This window comes from Microcaecilia unicolor, chromosome 9 (assembly GCF_901765095.1).
Source record: "Microcaecilia unicolor chromosome 9, aMicUni1.1, whole genome shotgun sequence".
NCBI classification, from domain to species: Eukaryota; Metazoa; Chordata; class Amphibia; order Gymnophiona; family Siphonopidae; genus Microcaecilia; species Microcaecilia unicolor.
Genome location: NC_044039.1, coordinates 11,050,179 through 11,077,615, shown reverse-complemented (window position 1 = coordinate 11,077,615; position 27,437 = coordinate 11,050,179). Strand labels below are relative to the sequence as shown.

The 27,437-nt window shown below is 44.1% G+C and overlaps 1 protein-coding gene across 3 annotated transcripts in view; it reads left to right on the top strand.

Annotated features, from left to right (window-relative positions):
* The window catches only part of KCNC2 (potassium voltage-gated channel subfamily C member 2), a 119,639-nt gene extending 96,190 nt beyond the window's left edge, over positions 1-23,449 (top strand). Inside the window, exons 3-6 of one of the 3 annotated variants that reach the window (XM_030215267.1) lie at positions 6,265-7,192; positions 13,217-13,381; positions 21,241-21,339; positions 22,708-23,449. In XM_030215267.1, coding sequence (XP_030071127.1) covers positions 6,265-7,192; positions 13,217-13,381; positions 21,241-21,302 — 1,155 coding nt within the window. In that variant the 3' untranslated portion in view covers positions 21,303-21,339; positions 22,708-23,449. The other 2 variants (XM_030215268.1, XM_030215266.1) reach the window with 2 other exon arrangements.
* The last annotated feature ends 3,988 nt before the right edge of the window (positions 23,450-27,437 follow it).

Sequence of the window (27,437 nt, the reverse complement as noted above, 5' to 3'; positions counted from 1 at the left end):
GCAAGGACAGTGAATGTTTTAGGGACGTCCTTTCGTAGTTACTATACTTTGGGCGTCCCTAATTTGGGCGTTTTGCACTGCAATAATGGAATGTCTAAGGACGTCCATACTATTTTTTTGATTATACCTACCTGATTTTGGCCAACTTCCTGAGGGCGTCCTAATTCATACGTTGATGACCTTTCGAAAATGCCCCTCCACGTAATTTTAGTAGTAGTGAGGTCGCTTTAGAATAACGGGGAGCTCTGAGTACAAGGCGAGCTGCCGTGTTCTGGGCAACGTGTAGTTTTCTGATTAATGAGGTTTCTAGACCTGCATAGATGACATTTGTAAAAATCACATTTAGATAATACTAGCGATTGAGTTAGGGATCTGAAGACTTAGGGGTCCTTTTTACAAAGGCGCTCTGAAAAATGGCTTGCGGTAGTGTAGGCACGGGTTTTGGGCGCGCACAAATCCATTTTTTAGTGTGCCTGTAAAAAATGCCTCTTTTTTGCCGAAAATGGACGTGCGGCACAATCAAAATTGCTGCGCGTCCATTTTGGGTCTGAGACCTTACTGCCAGCCATAGACCTAGTGGTAAAAAATTTGAGCGGTAATGACCTACACGCGTCAGATGCCACTTGGCGTACATCCATCATGTGTACCAGAAAATAAAAAAATATTTTTCAGATGTGCATAGCGGACATATGCTAAAATTGAAATTACCACAAGGGCCATGCGGTAACTGGGTGGTAACTCCAATTTGGCACACGTTCGGTACATGTAGGCACCTAAGCGGCTTAGTAAAAGGACCCCTGAATTTGGAAAGTATAGTCTCAATCTTTTTAATTTCCACAGTGATATAAAGACATCGGACACCACTATGGATACTTGGGTGTTAGTTAAAAATCACCTTAATTCCTTATATATATACCACCTACAAGCTTGAGAGCTATTGAAGTAGTGTACGTTCAGGTATGGAAGAGATTTTTCTGTCCCCGGAGAGATCACAATCTAAGGGGCTCTTTTACCGAAAAGTGGTCAAAAGTCGACTTAATATTTTCTTATTTTGCCGAACATTCCATTTTCGGCCCCCCCAAAATGTCCTTTTTTTGCAGGTGCACTGAAAAATGGACCTGCACGCATCCAATACATGCATTTACACCAGCGCAGGTCATTTTTCAGCGTACCTTAGTAAAAGGGCCCCTAAGAGAGCGAATGAAAACAGAAGAACGTTGACAGGGGGTCTTTCAGACAGGCAGGCAGTCACTCTATGAGAAGGGTGAGTAAAGTCAGAGAGAGAATGAAAACAGAAGAACGTTGACAGGGGGTCTTTCAGACAGGCAGGCAGTCACTCTATGAGAAGGGTGAGCAAAGTCAGAGAGAGAATGAAAACAGTAGAACGTTGACAGGGGGTCTTACAGACAGGGGTCCTTTTACTAAGGTGTGCTGAAAAATGGCCTGCGCTGGTGTAGACGCATGTATTGGATGCACGCAGGTCCATTTTTCAGAGCACCTGCAAAAAAGGTCTTTTTTTTTTGTCCAAAAATGAATGTGCGGCAAAATGAAAATTGGCATGCGTCCATTTTGGGCCTGAGACTTTACCGCCACCCATTGACCTAGTGGTAAGGTCTCACCCGTTAACCGAGAGGTAATGGTGTACACGCGTAGAATGCCGATTACCAACCGGTTAGCGCTGCGCTCAGGAAAATGCAAAATATTTTCTGGAGCTCCTAGTGGATGCACGTAGAAAATGAAATTAACGCCCGGGCCACGCGGGAGCTGGGTGGTAGGTCAAAACTGACACTCGTAGGACGCACGTATGCATCTACGCGGCTTAGTAAAAGGGCCCCACAGATAGGAAAGTTCTCTGCATTCTTAGCCACTGAACAAGTGATTAAAAATCATGCTGTTTCAGAACATGTCCTCCGATGTCCTGAAATATAAAGTTATTGGTATGATAAAACCTTTTTTTCATTCATCTTGAGAAATGCATCCACAACCTCTTTCCCTCTCTCTCACACAAACAATTGTAGTCTTTTCCCAGCTATTGGCATTCACTCTGATTTCACACATATGCCATGCAATAGGATTTTCTTTTCATCCCAACAGTTCATTTAGATTTTTCTTTTTTAGCATTTGCAATTTTTATGAGCTAACCACGGCTTTTAAAGAAAAGAAAAATCAAGTACTTTGTTGCTCTGTGTCCTGGCCGCTGTGAACGTAATTTTAAATTATGTGTTACTGGGTAATTCCCTATACTTGCTCCAACTGAGAGGAAAAGTGTTCTGCATTTTTTTAGGTTAGCGCTGGGCCTGCAAAAGGAAATATTAAAAACAGCATTTCATAGTGCTTATAAAATATTCATTTGTTTTCTTTTTACAGTTAGTGTACAGTGTGTCAAGAGAAAATCCTTATAAGCAAAGGAGCAACAGTAATATTTAACCTTACAAATAAATTTAACATCTGTTGCTTTCAGCTAAGTGTATTTAGATTTAAGTGTCAGGGAACAGCTAGGCAGGCGATCTACCATATCCAATGAGGAAGTTAAAACAAAGAAGCAGGTCTTGTTACAATGACGCCGTCTTTATTCAGTAAAATGCTCCCAGGTTTTCAGTCATCTGTGTCACGGTCTATCCCGAGCGACCTGGGAACAGCTGCCGCTTGTGATCCCTTGTGTTGGCCCAAAGGCATGGGATCAGTTCTAGAATAGGCAGTCGGAAAGTCCAGTGCTTCACCTGCGGTAGCCACCATTCTCCAAAGGTTCAGCCCCTGGGTGCAGGCGGCCGGCAGGACTTCCGGAGGATCTGGGCAGCAAGCACTACCAGGAAGGGTACCAGTCTAGACAGCAAGGGAGCGAGGCAGACAGCCAAAGCAGGGGCAGGTCTCAGCAGAGTTCCAGGCAGTCAGCAATCAGGAAACAGGGTCAGGTCCAAGCAGAGGTCTGGCTAGGCAGTAAAGCAACAAGAGAAAATTCACCAATGCAACCGACAAAGTAGTAGCTGAGGCAAAGACACACTGGGGGATTCCTTCCTTAAGAGCTGAAGGCACCTGACGTCAAGGAGGACCGCACCCCTCCTGCGTGCGCTGCAACCTGAAGGCACGCCAGGATGACACGCGACTGTCTGAGGATGTGCTGAAACGACGCGCCAAGAATGGGCGGGACTACACGTGTAGCGTCCAGAGCGTCAGAGTCAGGAACGCCGTGGCCGCACACGCCGGGCGCCCAGTGTCAGATTCCGGGTATGTGACAATCTGTGCCTGACATGGCCATCTTTCACCAAAGAAATTGGCTGCATCAGGGGACGAACAACTGAAAAAAAACAAACATTCAAAAATACAGACATTAGCATAACAACTATAAAACCTGAAGGGGACTGAAAGTAAAAACTATACAAATGTTTAATACCTAAAATATAAAAATGCTACTGTATCAATACATAAGAACAGAATAAATAAAAAGAACTTAAAAAGTGCATCAATATGTAAATAACTGTAAAAGAACCACTAATTAAAATTAAAAACCACCTGAAGAAAGGTAGGGGAGGGGAAAACAGAGGGGCTTACCCAGCTGTTGTAAAACAGCAAAAGTCACCTCTTCTGGTCCAACAAACAAAATGACATAAGCACTGACTGACAAGAAGTAAAATAACCACACAATTACTGAAAAAAAACATCTCAAAACTAGGATGTAGAATTTCAAGAAAAGAGATTTACTCACATGCTCATATACCTGGAGGCGTTTAGAGGTAAAACAAACTTGCTATGACACCCTAGCTTTTAAACCTAAGGATGTCATGCATGCGTAATAACTGACAAAATAAACCTGTAAAAACATACCTTAAAACAATGATGTCAATGTGTTTCAATGACGTCGTCAATGCATTCTAGGGCTTTTTTTTTTGAGGGGGTACTTGGGGGTACTGAGTACCAGCACCTTTTCCATTGTCTGCTAAAATTGACCCGTGGTCCCCAAGTTTTAATGAAAGAGCTCAGGCCCTACACACCAATTCTGCCTTGTCATAGATTCTGTGGCTGGTTGCAGGGGGCCTGGCTATTGTGGGGTGGATGACTCGGTGATCACCCCACCCCTAAAGGGTGACCTGACATTTGAGTACCGGCACTTTTTTCGCTAGGAAAAATACAGTGATGCATTCCAACCAGAGAAGAGGTTTCAAAGTCTCATAAATGTTATAAAATTCTTGAAGAACATTGTCTTCAATGCGATCCACCACTATTTTAACTTATTTTCATGTTTTTAAGGACTTTTAGGGTGGCTTCTTCCAGATATTTTGGTTGTTGTAGATTCTAGAACATCTCAAGTTGGTTTACGAGTACTTCGGGTCTGCTGCTAGCACAGTACATAAGTAATGCCACACCATGGACCTTTTTAAAGTCACAAGCACTGTCTGGGAACCTTTTTGACATGGTTTACATTGTTTTTTTTATCGTATATTTTTCTTTAATTGTTTTAAGGTATTTTTTTAGCTGCGTGGTTCAACCTGCATGGTTTTCCATTGACCTTACTTGTGCAAAACAAGCATTTTTCAATGGAAAGGAAGTTCTAGGACAAGAAGTCATGATATATGGCTCAAAGGGGCAGATTGAGGACTAACATACGTCTTCATGGATGGGGTAGGAAGAAATGACATAGCCGGCTTGTAGAGACAGTGAAGACCAGAGGAATAAGAGAATTTCAGAAAGCATTTTTATAAATAGGGAGTAGGTAGAGGACATGAATTGATGTTGCAGAGTGGTATATTTAGGAGTAGAAAGTTGGGGGGGGGGGGGGGGGGTTGATACATTGCCTTTCCGTAGTACAACCAAAGTGGTTTACATATATTAAACTTACAAAAATAGGCAATATCAACTTGATTTATGTGGGAAACTACAAATGTAAATATATATATCTCACTCTCATGACTCCCACTTTGTACGGTTATGTCCACACTCTTGCATGAATTGTGGCGGAACTTGGTTTCAATTTCATAGAGTTCACCTTTGGTTATAATTCTGCTTAACGTGTGTACACTGTGGCAGCGGCGTTCCTAGGGTGGCTGACACCCGGGGCGGATCGCCGATGCGCCCCCCGGGCGATAGGACACCTCCCCCCCCGGCGAAAGGACACCCCCGGGTGCATTTTTACCTGCTGGGGGGGAGGGGTGCCGTGCGCCTGTCGGCTTCGCTCGTTCCATGCTCCCTTTGCCCCGGAACAGGAAGTAACCTGTTCCGGGGCAGAGGGAGCACGGAACGAGCGAAGCCAACAGGCGCGCGGCACCCCCCCCAGCGGCATGCACCCAGGGTGGACCACACCCACTGCCCCCCCCCCCCCCAGGAACGCCACTGCACTGTGGTACATTTTATGTCCTTCATATGGGATAGTTATGAAATTGTTTTATTGGTTAAACCAGTTCATTGATATGATTTCCCTCAGTCCAATGATATCTGATTTATTATATTTTATTTTGTTGGTTCACAAGTATGATATACATTTTCTTTGCTAATAGGTCTGCTGCTAAAAATAAAGGCAACCTATAATCTGATTTTATCTTTATGCATTTTTTGTAATTTGGTTTTATTTGAAATGTATATGTTTTAATTGTTTTTAATACTTGTTTTTTTTTAAAAACTTATTTATTTATTGTATTTGTATCCCACATTTTCCCACCTATTTGCAGGCTCAATGTGGCTTACAAAGTCCTGTTATGGCATCGCCATTCCAGGGTAGCAGATACAATTGGTGTTACAACAAGGTTAGGGATGAGAAAAAAGATCTATACAGACAGTTATAGAAAGATGACTATCAGAATAGGGTGAAGTGGTGAAGGGTGAAATTCTCCATTTTATATGTATAATATTCATGTATATATATTTTTTAGAACATCCTTTGGACCCCTGAGGCAGACGCCTTTGTGCACCGAAACACGGGCCGTGTCGGGTCCCTTGAAAAATCAATAAAGTGTTTTCATTAACATCATCTCCTGAGTTGGTTCAGTCTGTGGTCAGCCTCTACTCCTTTTGTACTGTGGTCATTCCTATCACTTCACCATCTGTATCTAGCCATATCTAATCTATATCAAGAATGATTTTTTAGATAGGGGGTTTACTAGACATTATAGCAGTAAACCTTGCAACTAATAAGTTTACATTTGGAATTTTAAAAATATCTTTTAAAATGTGACTCTGTAATACTCTGTGATTCCTCAACTTTGCCTCTTTGAGACTGATGTTAGTATAGGATTTAACTCACGTGTCTTTTCCTGTTCTTTTTTTTTTTTGCAGTTCATCGCATTTGCCTCTTTATTCTTCATCCTGGTATCGATTACTACCTTTTGCTTGGAGACCCACGAGGCCTTCAATAGAATTGTAAACAAAACAGAACCAATAGACAATGGAACGGAGATGCTTTCGCACTACGAAATTGAAACGGACCCTGCTTTGATATACGTAGAGGGAGTCTGCGTGGCATGGTTTACATTTGAGTTTTTAGTGCGCATCATATTCTGCCCGGTCAAGCTTGAATTTATCCGAAATCTCTTAAATATCATTGACTTTGTGGCAATCCTTCCGTTCTATTTAGAGGTGGGATTGAGGGGACTTTCCTCGAAAGCAGCTAAAGATGTATTAGGATTCCTCAGGGTTGTGAGGTTTGTTCGAATCCTGCGGATTTTCAAATTGACCCGTCATTTTGTAGGACTGCGAGTGCTTGGGCATACTCTCCGAGCTAGCACTAATGAATTTCTGCTTCTCATAATATTTTTGGCTCTAGGAGTTTTGATATTTGCAACAATGATATACTATGCGGAGAGAATAGGAGCCAACCCGAATGACCCCTCAGCAAGCAATCACACGCAATTTAAAAATATTCCCATTGGATTTTGGTGGGCGGTCGTCACCATGACAACTCTGGGGTATGGAGACATGTATCCCCAGACTTGGTCAGGCATGTTGGTGGGGGCACTCTGTGCACTGGCTGGCGTGCTTACGATAGCCATGCCTGTGCCAGTCATTGTCAACAATTTTGGAATGTACTACTCTCTGGCAATGGCCAAGCAGAAGCTTCCGAGGAAGAGAAAAAAATACATCCCACATGCTCCTCAGGCGGGATCCCCTACTTTATGCAAGACGGACATGAACATGGCATGCAATAGCATGCAGAGTGATATATGCCTGGGCCAAGACAACAGGCTGATGGAACACAACAGATCAGGTAGGCTATTAGCAAGATTGCATGCGCAGCAATGCATTATGGGCCGACGGTTTGTGCAGGCATCTGACAGCATTAACATTTCTGCGATAGCGGCTGTAATTATTTCACCCTTACACAAGTTTGTATCATTGGAATGAGAGCGATGATATTCTACGTTCATCCAAATGTACTTGGCTTGTTGGGTCATGAATGCTTTGTTCATGGGTGGGTCTACTCTTTCTTTTACATGCATTGGTTGCATTGTGGCTATTTGTCTCGCATGACTTGAGAATATATTGAACTCTGTGCCTTTTCGCTATCTTTGCTGATGTCATGCTCTCCGAGCCAACACATTATATAATATCAAACACAAATGAGTCATTGCATTGAACAAGGCTCTACTTAAAAGAGAGAGCAATTTGGAAAGCTGAAAGATATTTTCTAGATTATAATTACTAGCAACCAATTTCATTCATTCATTACCTGAACTTCAAGTGAAGATTTTCGTAGTAATGTCTTTGTTTATCCTATGAATATATTTTTCTTTGAGCTTGTGGTCTCTGCTTTCTCATTTGCGTTTCCAGAACTGGGATTCTGGTGCATGAACTTTTCATTTGGACTACCCGGGATCCTTCCTTTTGTTTTATAAACCCTCCCATATATTTGTGAAGGACAATTCTATAGGTGCCTGCATTTCTGTGCACGTTTCCCCCTGGATTCTATAAAGGTCACCCAAATTTGGGTTCCTATAATTTGGTGTGGATCCCAGATCCACACACAGAAGAATTAGTTAATGGGCTCAGAGGGGTCCTTTTACTAAGGTGCGCTGAAAAATGGCTTGCGGTAGTGTAGACGCGTGTTTTGGGCGCACGCAAAATCATTTTTCAGCGTACCTACAAAAAAGGCCTTTTTAAAATTTTTCCCGAAAATGGACGTGCGACAAAATGAAAATTGCCGCGTGCCCATTTTGTGTCTGAGAATTTACCGCGCATCCAAAACACGTGTCTACACTACCACAGAGGGTCCAAGAAAACAACAGGGCAACCGGTCTGCAAACTCCAAGATGGAAAAACAAAAGAGCAGATCGATAAAAGAGAAAAATATCAATTTATTATATGACAAAAATATTCAGAATCAGCCCGACACTGGCCGTGTTTCGCCCAGCAGGGCTGCGTCAGGGGCTACAAAACAAATGACATGACATTTAAAAACTTGTATAATCACAAACACGATATGTCTAAATATACAAAATTTAAAAACATTTAGAAATGTATTGATGTCCATAAAAATCAATGATTTATATACTCAATAACAACCAATAAAAATGATATATATATTCTAAAAGCAACATATATAAATTAATGTAAAAATTTTTATATAAAACTTTTATAAAATCTTAATAATACGTAAGGCTACCAAAACTAAATTATAAAATATAAATTATTGCATTATAAAACAATGAAATATAGATATCCCACATAGAGAACGAAATGACATGTTAATATGATATATTGTTCTTTTATAATACCAGAAGAATGAGCCACAAAACAATCCTGCTTATAATCGAAATAGAAAAACGCCTATATTGTGACCCAAATCGGGAGATAGACGTTTATCTCACAAAAACGAATAAAGCGATATAATCAAAATCTGAATTTGGACGTTTTCAACTGCACTCTGTCGCGGATGCAGACAAAGTTGATGGGGGTGTGTCAAAGGCGTGGTGAAGGCGGAACTGGGGTGTGGTTATCTGCTGATCAGAGATGGGCGCCTTTCGCCGATAATGGAAAAAAATATGCGTTTTTAGCGAGAATTTAGGGCACTTTTCCTGGACCCTGTTTTTCCACAAATAAGGCCCCAAAAAGTGCCCTAAATGACCAGATGACCACAGGAGGGAATTGGGGATGACCTCCCCGGACTCCCCCAGTGGTCATAAACCCCCTCCCACCACAAAATATGCCGTTTCACAACTTTTTATTTTCACCCTCAAATGTCATACCCACCTCCCTGGCAGCAGTATGCAGGTCCCTGGAGCAGTTGTTAGGGGGTGCAGTGGACTTCAGGCAGGTGGACCCAGGCCCACCCCCCCCTACCTGTTACAATTGTGCTGCTTAATGCTTATTAGTCGTCCAAAACCCCCAAACCCACTGTACCCACATGTAGGTGCCCCCTTCACCCCTTAGGGCTATAGTAATAGTGTAGACTTGTGGGCAGTGGGTTTTGAGGGGGATTTGGGGGGCTCAACACACAAGGGAAGGGTGCTATTCACCTGGGAGCTGTTTTACCTTTTTTTGTTTTTGTAAAAGTGCCCCCTAGGGTGCCCGGTTGGTGTCTTGGCATGTGAGGGGGACCAGTGCACTACGACTCCTGGCCCCTCCCACGAACAAATGCCTTGGATTTATTCGTTTTTGAGCTGGGCGCTTTCATTTTCCATTATCGCTGAAAAACAAAAACGCCCAGCTCAAAGAAAGATAAACGTCCATGTTTTTCGAAAATACGGTTCGGTCTGCCCCTTCACGGACCCGTTCTCGGAGATAAACGCCCATGGAGATAGGCGTTTCCGTTCGATTATGCCCCGTAATGTGATTCAAGATCAGGTTGATTAAATGAAACATAAACATTATTCATGAGCATAAATACCTAAAAGCAATTAGATAAACAAACAAGACCCCCACCTATATAATATTCCTTTACATTCGAGGAAATATTAGTATCGCTGTATAAACTGGAAAAATACAAATAATCATCAAAAATTTAAAATAGATATTAAAAAAATTGCTAAATGGATATAAAAATAAAACAAATGAATGTGATGAAATATATCATAAACTCACATGTCCAGAAATGGAGGAAGCATATATCTTCAAAGGGTAGTTGGAAAAAAACCCAGCATAACAGATGTCACAAAAGGTAGCGACCTAAATGGTGATTAATAATAAAATTTAGTTTTAAATTGTTCTAAGTGAAAGACTTATAAGATAGTCTATATGTTTTACAAAAATCTATTGTGTGCTGGTGGTATCACGTCCAAATTGATGAGAAAAGGTTGAACAAAGGTGGAAAAAAGTGAAAAAAATTACAGATGTTATATGTCAATTCCTTGCTCACAGCTAACAATTTGAATTAAATAACCTTCATTAAACATTTTGGTCCCAAATTCAAATAAGAAAAAAGATCAATAAAAGAACAAAGTGACTTACGCGAGGTCTGTCCTACACCCACACGACTCTGAAATGCTGAAAAACAAGATGGCCAAAAAGGAAGCTTAAATAAGGGAAAGAAGTCATGAACCGGAAGTAAATCATACTTGCCTAATTTGTGAGCCAATTAAAAGTGTGATTATTGTAATTCAGCCAAAACACGCGCCTACACTACCGCAGGCCATTTTTCAGCGTACCTTAGTATAAGGGCCCCTTAATGCCAGTTCTACAGCTGGTATAACTGTGGGTGCTGAAATGTTATGCACACCGATACCAGCTTATCTTTGTATTCTGTAATGGAACCTGGATGCCCAGTTTCTCTTTTAGAATAGGCTTCTACTGCATGACCATGGAGTGCCTAAATGGAGACACCCACTTATAGAATTGCCTTCTTGGTTTGCTCATTGTACAAATAGCATTTGATAGGGGACTAAGGGGCCCTTTTATTAAGCTGAGCTGAAAAATGGGCCTGTGCTGGTGTAGATGTGTGTATTGGATGCACGCAGGTCCATTTTTCAGCGCCAAAAATGGATTTGCGACAAAATAAAAATTGGTGCGCGTCCATTTGGGGCCTGAGACCTACCGCCACCCATTGACCTAGCAGTAAAGTCTCACGTTAACCGGGCGGAAATGGTCTACTCACATACAATGCCGATTACCGCTCAGCTAGCACCGCACGCTGGAAAATTTCCGACACGTTTAGTAGACACGAGTAAAAAAATGAAATTACCGCCCAGGCCACGCGGTAGCCGGGCAGAGGTTCAAAATTGATGCACGTGGCTTAGTAAAGGGGGGCTCCCAAGTGTCAGAGCTCCTTCTGGAACCTTGCAATCATGGGACCTGAATCTGGCCACTGGATGTCGCTAGTGAGCAATGAACATGACTCCCTTACTGCAGGGGCTTGTGAAGACCATCTTGGTGACATCTCTGCCTCCACAGCATTGCAACTGAGTCCTCCACCTGATCCACAATGTCAAGAAGCTTAAGTTGTCACCAACATAATATATTCATCCTTTCCTAAAACACAAAATATCCAGATTTTGAAGAAGTTTTCAGGCCTAAGCCGTTGATTTAAATCTGGAATTATTAAATCAGATCCTGGATGGAACTTAGTAATGAAGTTCCAATTTTCTCATTAGATATAGTTTGTAATACTGACTGAAACATTATTTAGTGGGGAAGTTATCAACATGGGCTACTGTTAGGTCGGATTATGTTACCATGTCGGGTTAGTTTAGCACAGGGTCTCACTGAATAAAATGGGACCTTGTTCTAAAATAACCTGACTTAACCAAAGCCTGCCCTGATAACTTCCCTCCTTTGTGACATTCATTATTTTAGCAAGCAAGTCAAAATTTGCCGCTTAGATTCCAGAAGCTTCTATGATTAAATAGGAAATCTCACGACGTGCAAAGCATAAAATAAAAAAAAAAGTTTCTTCCATCAGTTAAAAGGTCTCGGTAATTGTGATAGTTTTCTGATGCCATGTCACGTCGAAAATGTGAGTGCCTATCAGGCTTATTTTCGAAAGGGATCGCCGGCGATCTTCCGACACAAATCGGGAGATCGCCGGTGATCTCTCAATCCCAGCCAAATTGGTATTATCGAAAGCCAATTTTGGCCGGCCCCAATTGATTTTTCGTTGCGGCGCCGGCCAACCTTCAAGGGGGCGTGTTGGTAGGGTAGCGAAGGCGGGAAGGGGCGGGGTTACGAGATGGCCGGCTTCACCTTATTATGAAAAAAAAGGCTGGCTTGAACAAGCATTTCGCCGGCCGGACTTGGTCCATGTATTTTTAGGACCAAGTCCCAAAAAAGAGCCCCAACTGACCAGATGACCACCGGAGGGAAGCGGGGATCACCTCCCCTTACTCCCTCAGTGGTCACCAATCCCCTCCCACACACAAAAAAACCCCAATTAAAACATTTTTTGCCAGCCTGTATGCCAGTCTCAAATGTCATACCCAGCTCCCTGACAGCAGTATGCAAGTCCATGGAGCAATTTTTAGTGGGTGCACTGCACTTCAGGCAGGTGGACCCAGGCCCATTCCCCCCCATACCTGTTCCACTTGTGGTGGTTAATGTTGAGCCCTCCAAAACCCCCCCAAACCCACTGTACTCACATGTAGGTGCCCCCCTTCACCCCTTAGGGCTATGGTAATGGTGTAGACTTGTGGGCAGTGAGTTTTGGGGGGGATTTGGGGGGCTCAGCACACAAGGGAAGGGTGCTAAGCACCTGGAAGCTAATTTTGTTTTGTTTTTTTAAGATTTTTTAAGTGCCCCCTAGGGTGCCAGGTTGGTGTCCTGGCATGTCAGGGGGGCCAGTGCACTACAAATGCTGGCTCCTCCCACGGCCAAATGCCTTGCATTTCGCCGGGTTTGAGATGGCCGGGTCCGGTTTCCATTATGGCTGAAAATCGGAGCCGGCCATCTCATCTAAACCCAGCGATCCTGTTCTAAACCCGGCGAGCGATTTGGCTGATGCCTGCTTATGGCGCCGGCCCCGAAGATGGCCGGCAATCGATTTGGCCGGCGCCGTTCGATTATGCCCCTCCATGTAGACTTCAAAGCTCATGGATATTAACAGATCTGGACAATTTTCAAACCAAACTATCGCAACCTGGAAAGAATACATTGGATACATTCGAGAATGTGTTCAGTGATTTTTTTGCCCTGCTGGATTTTTGCTGGGAGCCGGTGAGTGATGATAGAGTTTGTTCTAGGTGTTGGATCACAGACTGATGTATACTGTAAGTAGTGTTATATTGTCTTGGAATATCACTATAAATTTGCCATGTCTATTTCTTCATTCATTGTTGCATGCAAATTGGCATGATGCTTTGACCAGTATTATCAGGTGACGACAGTGCAGGAAGTGACCAGCCACTGTCCCCTGGTGAAAGGCACCCAATGAGACGTTCTAGCACCAGAGATAAAAACCGACGAGGGGGGACGTGTTTCCTGTTGACAACTGGCGATTACACGTGTGCTACGGATGGAGGGATCAGGAAAGGTATGGACTTCTTTAATTAGATACAAAAAGTCACTTGACTCTGGACTTCGGCCAAAATTTATGTAAAATTTATGTAAATGTGTGTGATAGTGAAGGCTGTATACTGTTCAAATTCTCTTTCTCTTCCTTCTCCTTTCTCTTGGATGTTTTACTGAAAAACTGTTTGGTGTTGCATGTGATGGTCTTTTCACGTGTGTCCACTTCCGGGCTTGTTTTTACTAAGGTTTTCTCCTATTCTATGTCTGAGAAAAAAAAACCAAAAGTCTTTTGCGCTAGGGTCTTCTGTCTTCATCTGCTTGTACAGCTTCTTCTGAGGGATAAAACCAGTGGTGTGCTGGAGCGGGCTCTCACGGGCTCGCGAGAGCCGTTTGTTAAGTTTTTAAGAATTTTGGGAGCCGGTTGTTAAAGTAGGCCTCCCCATGGCTATTCTAACAACTGACTCCCAAAATGTAGGCTTGGGCCCCCTCCTGAATTCTCTTTTACTTTGCTGGCAGTGATGCTGGCCCCACCAGCCAAGTAAATAGACTGCTGCTGCCCCCCTGCTCCTTGTTTCTGACTCTGAGCGTCAGGCTGGGACTTTTCATGCAAGCGCAAGAAGGTTCCATCATGCTGCTCAGAGCCAGAAACAAGCAGCAGAGAATGGTGGCAGTCCGTTTATTGGCTGGTGGGGCTCGGCAAAGGTATGCCTAGCGTGCCCGCACAAGGGAGGGGAGAGAGAGGCATGTATTCCCTCCTCCCCCCAAATTTCAGGGCCGGCTATGTCCGGAGAGAGAGCCCGTTGTTAAAATTTTACCAGCACACCCCTGGATAAAACTGTAATCTAGATTCCTCTATGAAATCACCATCTAATGCTTTCCAACTCTCCCAATGGGAAAAGGTAGAAGGGCAAGCGGATTAGTTAATGACAGGCAATAGTTTTCAGCTAATAATTGAATTGAGAATTGTGATTACTGTTAGTCCACGTGGACTTCAGTGACGTGATGAAGAGAAGATAAGTCTAAAATTTTTGTCTAAGGAAAAAACAGCAAGGAGGAAGAAAGGGTCGTTTTAAAGTATTTTCAATAAAGACTTTTTTTTATTATCCTCCTTGGACTCACCTCACTGTATTTTTTGCTTCTCAAAACCTGTCAAAGGTACATTTAGTCCAATAAAAAGGTTTCACCAATAGCTTGGTTGTTGACCTTTATTTCCTCACAGTTACTAATTGAAAAGGAAAGCTACAGCTACATAGAGAGTTTTGCCAATGGGGATTTTCTGCTAGGTTATGTCAGGTCACTGACTTGGGATCTTTTTGAACTTGCTTCCTTTCTCCAGTTGCAGCTGGGATGGTGAATGAGAGCTCCCACTGGGTTTAGCCTGGTATCTTTTTTTTTTTTAATTACCATTGGGATTTTCACAAAACAGAAGGCCAAAAAAAAATTTGTTATGTCCTTGAATGCTTCAACAGTCAGTATCTAATGTTCTTCCCAATTTTGAAGGTGGTTGAACTGAAATATAAAGCAGGATTTAAAAAAAAAAACATCGATTTTGTATCGTAATTGTGTCAGTGACTGGGAGGTTGGGGGAAGGGAGAGAGAAGACTGTAGTAGTTTTGCCACCTAGACTTTTTTTTTAAAGGCATGTCATTTGTTTATCAAAATTTTTTTTTTACTTCAGACATATTTATTGATTTGTTCTTGCCACATAAGTTTTCAATTTTTTTCAGCTTTTTTTAAAAAAAAAATTTAATTTAAAATTTTTTTAGTATTCATTATCTTGTTGTTTTCCAAAATTGATTCAAATTTGGAATTCTTTCCATTCATCTTCCTCTCTCCATTTTTACGCCTTCATTGTCTCTCTGCTCCTTTTCATATAGCCTTAGTAGCTTTGAGCTTTCTTATTTTCAGGTCATTTGCCTCCGTTTATTGCTCCTGCTACCCGGCCTTCTCATGCCTTTCCATGCCTGGGCCCTCTTTGCTTTGGTCCAAAAAAGGAAAATAAGAGATTATCTTTCTAATCTTTGGATGGAAATCATCTGCTTCAGCCTTTCACTAAGACTATGCTCTCATGGTTACTCTGTTTTTACTGCGTGTCTGGACACAAAACAAGTGACAGCAAGCTGCAGTGCCAAAACACTGAGATTTTTGTCCAACCTATGTCTATGAAAGCTATGCGAATGTAGATGAGTGCGTAATAATAGGTTGGTCCAACTTCTCCTTGCAACCCGGGGGAAGCACTGTATTTTCTTTTTGTGCTGGATTGGCAATTCATTTGTTTTAAATGCCCTTTCAATGCTTTTAGTCAATCATAGATTTATTTACTAATTTAACATGGATTAATATTTGCTGGCATGTCTGTTGTAACTGAACGATGTGATGAAGACAGTTCACCTTAGATTGCTATCCATCCGTTTTCAAAGATTTTCTCTATCAATAGCATTAATAATTGGAAAAGATGTATTTGTCTAATTTAAAAGTTTAGAATCTGCAATAAATCATTTGAGCAGAAAAAAATGTAGTGCGATCCATTACGTAGACTTTCATCAGATTGTGGGAAACGCAGTAGCAGGATATTTAAACTGGAGTAAAGCACATTTCCATTTTGTACAATCAGGGCTGGATTCTATATACGCTGCCTGAAAATTCCGCATAGAAAAGAATGCTCCTAGGCGCATGCCTAAATCTTATAGAATTGGCTTAAATTTCTGTGTGGTATATAGAATAACGCCGAGCGCCTCGCCATGTGGCCAAATATAGTTGCGGCCATTTACGCCATGTTTTACTTGGCATAAATCCCGATGTCTAAATTAGGTGCAGAGCGGGTATATTCTACAACAACGTGCATAGATTTTAGAAACACGATGCCCCATCCCAGCCATGCCCCCTTTTTCAACTATGCGACTTAGGGGCTCTTTTACTAAGGTGCACCTAAAAGTGGCCTGCACAGGTGTAAGGGTGTATTTTTTTGGAAGCACGCAGGTCAATTTTTTCAGCGCATCCTGAAAAAAAAGGCATTTTTTTTCTGTGGCTGAAAATTGACGCGCGGCAAAATTAAAACCAAGGTGCGTCCATTTTCAGCCTGAGACCTCACCGCCACCCATTGACTTAGCGGTAAGGTCTCACGCGCTAACCGGGCGGTAAGCGGCCAGCGCGCAGAAACTGCCAATTACTGCTGGGTAAGCGCCATGCAGTAGAAAATAGAAAATATTTTCTACTGCGTGTTTTGGTTGTGTGTCAAAAATGGAATTACCGCCTGAGGTTGGGCGCACGTAAAAAATGGGATTACTGCTCGGGGCACGCAGTAGCTGGGCGGTAGTTCCAATATGGCACACCAATGTGTTCGCGCCTTAGTAAAAGGGTCCCTTAGAATTTATGCGTACCACCTTACAGAATACGCCTAGTGAGTTCTGAGCATAAATCTTAATGCCAATTAATGCTGATAATTGCTTGTTAACATCCAATTAACAGTGCTGATTAGCTAGTTAAGCAATTAAGTCACGCAACATTGTTACAGAATACGTTTTAATTTCCGTGTGGAACTTAAATGCAATATATAGAATCCTGGGGTCAATGTATAATATTTTAAAATCTAAATCCCTATACCAGAATGCTTTGAAACAAACTTTTGCAAGGTTCCATCAACAGACATTCTTAGCAGGGGGTCCTGGAGATTTTACTAAACCACTCACTCCATGACAGCATGAAAATTTGAGAACCCCACAAAAACGCCCATTTCCCTGCTCGTAACCACACCCCTTTTTGCCTGCACATGTTAGAATTTTGGCACATTTTGTTACAGAATGTGCATAGCGAGTTGTGAGTGCAAATTATGATCAGTGCCAATTAGCGCTCATTAGATTGTCAAAGGGGCCCTTTTACTAAGGTGTGTCAATTTGGAACTACTGCCCAGCTACCGCGTGGCCCGGGTGGTAATTCCATTTTTTTCAGCGCGTCCGATACGCGCATCGGAAAATATTTTTTTTATTTTTTGGCACGCTGCCCTAGCCAGGTGGTAATCAGCAGTGTATGCACGCTGACGATTACTGCCCGCGTGAGACCTTACCGCTAAGTCAATGGGTGGCGGTAAGGTCTCAGGCCCAAAATGGATGCGTCAATTTTTATTTTGCCTCACATCCGTTTTCAGCCCCCCAAAAGGCCTTTTTAACAGGCACACTGAAAAATGGACCTGCGCGTGTGCAAAACACGTGCCTACATTAGCGCAGTAAACACTAAAACTAGAAGAAGCAAACTGAGACTCTAAATATGTGGTAGTCCAAACTGTAATGAAGAATCCAGTAAAATTCTGGGACAAATATACTATCTATTTTTAATTTTTAAATTTTCTTTTTTTTTTCTCGAAATTTTTCGGAAAAAACGAGGAAAAGACCTCAAAACGCCCAACCGTTTACTTATTGATTTTCGGCGGCTTTAAATGGGGGCGTGGAGTTCATCACAGGTCATAAAAACCTCATATTTCTTCATTTTCTTTATCCTTATAAAAAATTTTTCTTCTTATATCTTGATTGACCACTTCTTTGAAACTAGTCAGTTTAACCCACATATATTATGTATGTACTAGTAAAACAGGCCCATTTCTGATACAAATGAAACGTGCGCTAGCAAGGTTTTTCTCGGAGTGTGTGTGAGAGTGACTGTGTGTGTGTGAGAGAGAGAGAGTGAATGTGCGAGTGTGTGTGTGTGACAGAGAGAGAGTGAGACCGCTGGGTGTGAGTGTGTCTCCTCTGTCCCCTGCCCCCCCTCCAGCCACCCAGTGATTCTCCTCTCTCCCCTGCCCCCCCTCCAGCCACCCAGCGATTCTCATCTCTCCCCTGCCCTTGCCCCCCCTCCAGCCACCCAGTGATTCTCCTCCCTCCCCTGCCCCCCTCCAGCCACCCAGCGATTCTCATCTCTCCCCTGCCCCCCCATCCAGCCACCCAGCGATTGTCCTATCTCCCCTGCCCCCCATCCAGCTACCCAGTGATTCTCCTATCTCCCCTGTCCCCCCTCCAGCCACCCAGCAATTGTGCTCTCTCCCCTGTTCCCCCTCCAGCTACCCAGTGATTCTCCTATCTCCCCTGCCTCCCCTCCAGCCACCCAGCGATTGTCCTATCTCCCCTGCCCTCCCATCCAGCCACCCAGAGATTCTCCTATCTCCCCTGCCCCCCCTCCAGCCACCCAGCAATTGTGCTGTCTCCCCTGTTCCCCCTCCAGCCACCCAGTGATTCTCCTCTCTCCCCTGCCCCCCTCCAGCCACCCAGCGATTCTCCTTTTTCCCTTGCCCCCCTCTAGCCACCCACCGATGCTCTTCTCTCCCCTGCCCCCCCTCCAGCCACCCAGCGATTCTCCTTTTTCCCTTGCCCCCCTCTAGCCACCCACCGATGCTCTTCTCTCCCCTGCCCCCCCTCCAGCCACCCAGTGATTCTCCTCTCTCCCCTGCCCTTGCCCCCCCTCCAGCCACCCAGCGATTGTCCTATCTCCCCTGCCCCCCCATCCAGCCACCCAGCGATTGTCCTATCTCCCCTGCCCCCCATCCAGCCACCCAGCAATTGTGCTCTCTCCCCTGTTCCCCCTCCAGCCACCCAGAGATTCTCCTCGTTCCCCTGTTTACCTCTGTCGAAGCGGCCGTGTCTTTGAAAGCCCTGCCTGTCTGTAGCCTTCCCTTCGACTTCGTTCCCTCTGAGTCCCGCCTGCTGACGTCATTTCCTCTTTCCGCGATCAGAGGGAATGAAGTCGAAGGGAAGGCTATAGATGAGGTTCTGCCTCGTGCTGCTATCTGTGGTTGGTCAGCGCTGTTTGTGACGAACCCGGAGGTATGTGACGTCAATTCAGGAGATGGATACAGCGTTAGAGGCAGCATGAACCCTTCAAACGTTCACTGCCACGGAGTCAGCTTCAGAACGTTGGAGGTGCTTTTTATTATATAGGATGTCTCTGCACTGTAGACAATATTATATTAGAAGGAAAAAAGTCGAGCACTTATCTGTTGAAGTACAGAGACATATATACATAATATATGTGGGTTAAACTGACTAGTTTAAAAGAAGTGGTCAATCAAGATAAAGGATAGAAGAAGAAAAATTTTGAGAAAAAAAGAGAATTAAAAAATTAAAAATTAAAAACAGATACTATATTTTACACTAGTGCAGGCCATTTTTAGGCGCGCCTTAGTAAAAGGACCCTCTAGTTTGTTAAGTTATGCGCATTGTTATAGAATCTTCCCCGATTTCAGCGCTGATCTCTAGGCGCACTATATAGAATCTGAGGGAATATACCATGAAATGAAGCGTTAGTATACGTGCAAAATAACGCCCATAAATGTAACGTAGCCGTCCAAATTGTGAGTGCTCCTGACACGGCCGCCATGTTTATAACTCATTTTCAGCACTTTTCAGAATATTACATCTGTTCTGCGTGCCAGAAAAGTGGCACGGATAAGATATTGCTATTGATCCAGAAAAGAAACAGCCAATCAGGCGTTGAATTGTTTTCCCTTTTAGTTAGAAATGTGAGCTTAATGTGAACCCTTTTTTATTTCTGTACTTTGACAACTGATCCACTGTAACGTACAATCTAATATAGGCCAGTTTTATGCATTTTCTGTATTTTTTCAGGTAAATCTGTTCAAACAAGGAACTGGGTTTCACAGCAATGTCTTTTAACTCACTTGCTTGCCTGTTGCTCTTTTTTTGTGTGGGGTTTTTATTTTTTTGGAATGTGAGTTTCTTCCCTCTTATGCTGACACAATTTAACCTGCTCTGCTTTTCTCCAGAGAGCCCCGCCCCCCCGCCTTAACCGAATCCCCCACTCCCAGAATCCCAAGCTCTGTCGCAATGATAACGCAGAGCATTTTGTTGTCATGAATTGGCGCTAACTGCAACAATAAGCATCATCATTTACAGCATTATAAATTGTCTCAGCATCTGTTCTATGCAGGCAAAGCCGCCTCTTCAGACACAAACGTGTCGTGTTTAACTGCATTGCATTGTTTGTCTTTGTCTATTTTCTGGCTGAAAACTGATCGTCTGTGCATTTTTTTGTACAAGGGTATGAAAAATCCAGAAGCTTAAACAACATAGCTGGCTTGGCAGGCAATGCACTGAGACTGTCTCCAGCGACATCACCTTGTCCTCTCAGACGCTCTCGATCTCCCATCCCATCTATCTTGTAAACCAGACTGCATCAATCTGCTAACTAGAATTAATCCAAGTACTATTTGCCATAAAATGGAAATCAATCAATCAATCAATCAATCAATCTAGAACCAACTATAGGCTTCAGTAATATACTATAAAGCCTGCATGATATCACTTTAGAGAATAAGAAAAACCATTTGGTTAGTAGAAGACTCATTTTCTTGACTTTGACGTCGCCCAAAATAGCACTTTTCCTTTCCTCTGGCAATAACAGGACAGGGATCAGGCTCCATTGGCCAGTACATCCAATAAATACGTGCATTTTTCAGGGAGATTAAACCTATTTAAACCAATGGGCTTCCAAATGGTAATGACGTCACTGGACCTGCATTTCCTGTGGTTTCTAACTCATTCTGAAGATGTCTGGAACCCTGTCTTGGTTGCACGCAGTGTATCTTGGGGTTCAGGTCACTTGCATGGACCATTCTGTTTCTACATCATCCAGCGTTCTCGGACCTCTGATGGCTCTGGATATATGTGCTTGCATTGTACCGTCTTGCTGGGATGAAACCTACTGACCCAAGTGTTCTGCATGTGGGATCATCATTTTTTTTTTAATTTCCCATCTCTTCCTTTAGGTTTTTTTTTTTCTTCACTTTCTTTAAATGGTTTGATTTCTTGGCTCATTTACTTCTGCAGTGGACTACCCTTATTAGAGTTCTGAATGTCTCCGGTTGTTTGCACACAGATAACTGCAAAGAGGTTGTCATTACTGCTTACACGCAAGCAGAGGCCCGATGTCTTTCTTAATGGCTTGGGGAAGGCACAAAACATGTGAAAACGAAAGGTAAACGCCATCCAGACTTGCAATTTGACGCTACCAAGTGCTGCATGGTAGCATCACCACCATCACTCCAGGATTCTTCAACATTTTCAGAGGTAGAATGAGAAGCAAGAGGGGGGTGGGGGTGGGTCTTGTATTTTAGATTTAGGAGAGTGATATTCTCAAGAAGGGGTTCTGACCAGCCTTAAACATCTGACTTGCAAGCTTCAGAAATTTCTCTGATCAGTATTTTTGAGGTTCCTTGTCCTGTATGTTGCTTTTCGTTGACCTGTCTGTCCAGCTGCTTGTTTGATTTGCATTTTTTTCACCTGTCTCAATAAGGTGCAGAAAGAGGTTCAAAAGATATCCGGTCCTTGCACCAGTGGCGTAGCCACAGGTGGGCTTGGGTGGGCCGGGGCCCACCCACTTAGGGTTCAGGCCCACCCAACAGTAGCACATGCTTAGTGTTAGCCGGTAGGGATCCCAAGCTCTGCCAGCTGAAGACTTCCCCCTGATAATAATGAAAACGCTACTCTCCAAGATACCGGCACCTGCGCACGCTCAGTTTTCAGTGCATGCCTGCTGCAGACTACCGAGGTGGAGAGAAGCATTTTCCCACCAGCTGAGATATTTTTTTTGGCATGGGGGGGGGGGGGGGGGTGGAGAACATTTGGTGCCCACCCACTTCTTGCCTGGGCCCACCCAAAATCTGCTGTCTGGCTACGCCCTTGCCTTGCACACCATCCCTTCCTTTTTGCTTTTGACAACGGACGGAGTGCTTCAAGTATAAGCCGATGCCCTTTATACCACCTAATGTGGGTATTGTTAAGAATCCCCCCCCCCTCTACAATGTATTTAGCAATGGTTTTGTCACTTTAACTTGCTGCCATTGCGACACCTTGCTCTGCTTAGCAACCAGCATTCATTACTGTACTGATACTAAATCCCCGGCGGCTGGTTATTCCAGCCTAAGATGAAAAAGAGCTAGTCCTTGCCTCAGTATAAACACAGGACCAAATGGGATGTTTTGGGCTGGTAGGGAACAAAAGAGGCTGGGAAATAGAGGGGAAAAAAAATAAATAAGGGCTTCAAAAATCCTTGAGACTGTTGAATAATCCCTGATTCCCATCCATGTTATCTTTGTCAAGAGAAAAACTAACCACTTTTACTGTTAACAATGTCATGTATACGTTAATAGACTACCTAAGCGTGTAGCATGACTTGCATGTCGGACATCCATTTTTATAATAATCTGTTGACAAAATCTGTCCCTCCCCTCCCGATATTTTCTGATATTTAGAGATGCGCATTGATACATTTTGCTAACATCACCCGTAGCAAGATATAATTGCAAATTAATATTCTGTTTGGTGCTGCTGTTATTAAATACAGTGTTATGCAGAATTTATCATGGAATTTTGACCGCTGACAAAGGGACAATGGAATGTAACCATGGCAAGTACTGTACTGAAAAGAGGCCGCTGTTGACGAATGGGGGTCATGCTAAGATATCATGCCCTCGAAGAGGTTACATGGGTTTTGCAGATGATGGACTGAAGCCGCCCGGTGCTGCCAGCGGAAGCAGTACCTTCTCCACGCCCGACGAGTCCATTGTAAATGAAATGTGCACACGGAAACTCTGCATCTGCCTTCTGCATCGGCGTAGCCGGACTCCAAAGGTCATCGCTGCAGAGACTCTTGTGTCAAAAGGCCCCTAATGCTGTCTCTTTTTCCTCCCATCGTTCCTGAGATAAGCTGTACTGTGAGTCATCCCAAAAGCACACTTACCAAATCCATCTGTGCACTTTTTAGCTTCTGTTCACCACGATTTACTGATAAATGCTGTGGTTTCTGAAAAAGGTCTTGAGTCATGGATGCTGTCTGTGTAGATCCTTCCTAAAGCTGTTCCTCCACTGTGCTGCTCTGATATGATTTCCTGTGTATAATTGTAAAAGAGATCAATATTGATTCAATGTATATTTTGATAAGAAATGCGACCACAGACAAACACCGCAGACTCTGTTCATAGTACATATTATTTTTTCATTGTTAGAGTACCTCGAAACTATTAAGTATTATAAATGAATAAAAACCCTGGCGTTCAGAATATTTTGTTTGCTACTTAATTGCTGTGTCAGAGGAGTGAAAGCCGGCAGAATATATATGAAACCTGCAATTAAAAAGCTCTAGCCCACAAAGGAGTCTGTTTTCTGTGTGAGAAGCTTTTCAGTGCTTGAGTGCTATGCTGAGCCCAGCCTGTGTTTACAATGCTTCTGCATTTCCAATCTGAAAACAATGCTTTTTTCCAACCCTGCAAGGTCATGCTTCGTTTATGCAAATTACCGATGTTAACATGACAAAGCCTTTTATGAAATTTCAGAACGTTCCATGCTGGTTAGGTGTCAAAAGAAGCCCTGTATCAGCCTATTTACACTGTAAAATTATTGTTTGGAAGAGGGGGGCTGGGGTGAGGGGACTGATAAGTGAGCTCTTGTAAATTGAATCTGAATGTGGTTTGGCTTTAATCTAAACTGGATAGAAATGGAGATGAACTGTAACTATTGATCCAGATCAGCGAACAAGAAGACAAATACACAATAGGCCCAATATTCAAAAAAAGTTGAGCTCCCAAATTTGTGCTTTTTTTTTTTTTAGCCAGGCTACTAAGGTTTCAGCTGAAAATTCATCTTAATTTAGGAGGTTAAAGTTATAAATTTAGGACTACGGAGCTTAGTACCAAAAATCAGGGCTAAGCTCCTGTTTTTCTGTAGCCTAAACGCAACCCTGGTGCTGCTCTCTTTTTATGCTCCTAAATTTAGGAGTTTAGTGAAATGTTGAGTAGAAATTTAGGTCCTCAGCCCTGGTAAACTTTCAAAGAGACTAAATTTAGGAGCAGAACTCTCAAAGTCAGGAGCATAAATCCTTTAAATATCGGCTCCAGAACATTGTTCCCTCTAGGGTGGGAGTCTTCTACCCAGGGCCGCTAAGGGGGGGGGAGGGGGGCAAAATTCCCCAGGGTCCGGCATCCAAGGGGGTCCTGCCTGGCACTGGAATTGCTGTCCTGTTCCTGTGTGCGGCAGCGCCACAGAGCAGAGTACTTCCTTCCTGCCGTGTCCTAACAGCCTCTGGACGCGGCAGGAAGGAAGGACTTCTGCTCTGTGTTACCGTCGTGCACAGGAACAGGGGATCCATGCTAGTACTGGGCCCCAGAGGCATAGCTAGGTGGGGCCACGGGGGGCATGGGCCCCCACAGATTTAGTCCTGGCACCCTCTACTTTCGACCCCCCCCGCCACCGACCCTCCCCCGCCACTTTCGATCCCCCTCCCCGCCGCCTCCAGGTACCTTTGCTGGTGGGAGTCCCCAACCCCTGTCAGCCAAAGTCTTCTTCAGCGCTGGTCTCCGGCGCCTTCGCTGATCTGTTTCTGTCAGTCCGGACTCCAGACATCCTGCGTGCACGTTCTGTATGCAGCCCCGTGCAGGACGTGCATGCAGGACGTCAGGAGTCAGGACTGACAGAAACAGATCAGCGAAGGCGCTGGAGACCAGCGCTGAAGAAGACTTCGGCTGGCGGGGGTTGGGGATTCCTGCCAGCAAAGGTACCTGGTGGCTGCGGCGACCGGGGAGGGTCAGCGGCAGGAGGGGGGTGTCGAAAGTGGCGGGGGGGGGGGTGGTCAGTGGCTGGGGGAGGCGGGATAAACTGTGCCCCTCCACCTTGGGATCTGGGACCCCCCTCCTGCCGAAGTCTGGCTACGCCCCTGCTGGGCCCTGGGGAATTTTGCCGCGCACAGTGACAGGAGCAGGACAAGTAATCGGGGTGGGCCTGGAGGGGGAGGGGGCGGGCCTGGCTTTGTCTCTCAGTGGCCCTGCCTCAACCTACAGTAATGCCAGTGAGGGGCATTGTTTTACTATCAATAGTGAAGGACAGGCAAGCTCTGCAGGACTCCGTGGAACCTGTCTGTCCCTAGTGATTGAAAACAACATTGAAACACCACCCCCTACTGACAGCAATGCAGTTGGAGGACTCCTGCTCAGCTTAGAGGGAACGATGGTCCAGTATCCCTCCCATTACTATGTATAATATTCCAGGACTACCTGCATGCTTTATTTATACTCTCTGATGCCATCTGCATGATGCAAGTAGAGGTTGGAGCACGAATGGAGCCATCTGAGAAAGAACAATGACCGTGCTTAGAAGTCAACTTGGAGAAAAGGTATGACGGCAAGAATGGATTCCTTACACAGTTTTCTATTTTGGATGATAAATGTTAGAATAACTCTTGGTGAGAAAGTAAATCCTGTAGCATGTCTGCCTAGTTCATTTACCCTGTTCTCTCAAAAACACTACAGAGGACCAAAGACAACAGAAAAATAAGTTGTTTACAGACTATCACTATTGGGAAACCTTGGTCTTTCACGTCTCTATGAAACAATGGGAAATGGATTATTTTGACTGATTGTAAAGGAGGCATTCGGAGCTGAGCGCTTTTAATCCCTGTCGGCTCTCCTTGTAAATGAACATCTAATGGAAGAACCCAACACAGGAAAAACAGGGGCCAGAAGATGAAACCAATTTAGCTCAGTTTATTTGATAATTAATTTACTGCATCATATCCTTTGTTAGAGGAAAAACAGCGGTTTTACAATCATATCAATTTAAGAAATGGGAAGGAGAGAAAATTTAAACTGTAATTTTCTCTCCTTCCCATTTCTTAAATTGATATTTAATGAATCAGGGAAAATATTTCTACATTCAATGTGTAACTAAACTCTGGAATTTGTTGCCATAGAATGTAGTAAAAGCGGTTAGCTTAGCGGGGTTTTAAAAAAAGGGTTGGATGGCTTCCTAAAGGAAAAGTCCATAGATCATTATTAAAATGGACTTGGGGAAAATCCACTGCTTATTTCTAGAACAAGCAGCATAAAATGTATTGTACTGTTTTGGGATCTTGCCAGATACTTGTGACCTGGATTGGCCACTGTTGGAAATAGGATGCTGGGCTTGATGGACCTTCGGTCTGTCCCAGTATGGCAATACTTATGTACTTCTGTTCAGGGCAGTGGCGTAGCCAGAAGACAATTTTTGGGTGGGCCAGCAGGTTGGATGGGTGGGCACTACAACCCCCCCCCCACACACACGGTCCAGCACATTTAAAGTTATCGGCGCTGCCTCCACTCACCTTCTCCCACTGTGGCGCTGCCTCCTCTCCTGCACTTCATGGTCTCCGTCTCCCACCCCTGCGGCAGCGCTCTATTGGCGCTGCCTGCCTGACAGCTGACAGACGCGGCGTGACGACGTCCTGCTCCGGGGCCTTCCCTCTGCCGCATGCAATCCGCCCTGCGTAAGCAGGAAGTTGAATCAATGCGGCAGAGGGAAGGCCGCGGAGCAGGAGGACGTCGCGCCGCGTCTGTCAGCTGTCAGGCAGGCAGCGCTGATAGCAAATTGAAAGCGCTGCCGCGAGGGTGGGAGACAGAGACCGTGAAGTGCAGGAGAGGAGTCAGCGCTACGGCAGGGGTGGGAGAAGGTGAGGATGGGCCTGAGACAAAACTGGGTGGGCCTGGGCCCATCCAGGCCCACCCGTAGCTACGCCCCTGGTTCAGGGAATGCCCTTGTGGGGATGTTCGGCAAGAGCGATGCTATTGTTAAGGGATGGGGGGTGGGGGGGGGAGTTTGGAAGCAGGGAAGCACTTGGATGGATTTGGTAGGAGGATTGACAAAAAAAAATGCTGATATTCAGCCTACAACCCAATTAACTTAGGGGACGGGGCCAGAGTCCAGATATTCAGTGCCAGAAACCGGATAGGTGCTGGCACTAAATATTTAGGCATAAAGGGGGAGATTCTATTTATGGCGCTTGGAAAATCCGCATGGAAATAATTTTCGCCTAAGTGTATCCTATAAGATTTAGGTGCAGTGTATAGAATAACCTCAGTTGATACCTCAGTGCCTGAAACTACGCACATCCATTTACACCAATGAAAACATGGCGTAAATCCCTGCGCGTAGATTTATGCAGACTGGGCCATATTCTGTAACAACACGCATACGTTGGGGAACACCTATGAAATGCCCATTCCCACCCATAGCCATGCCCCTTTGGAACTGCGCACTTTAGAATTTAGG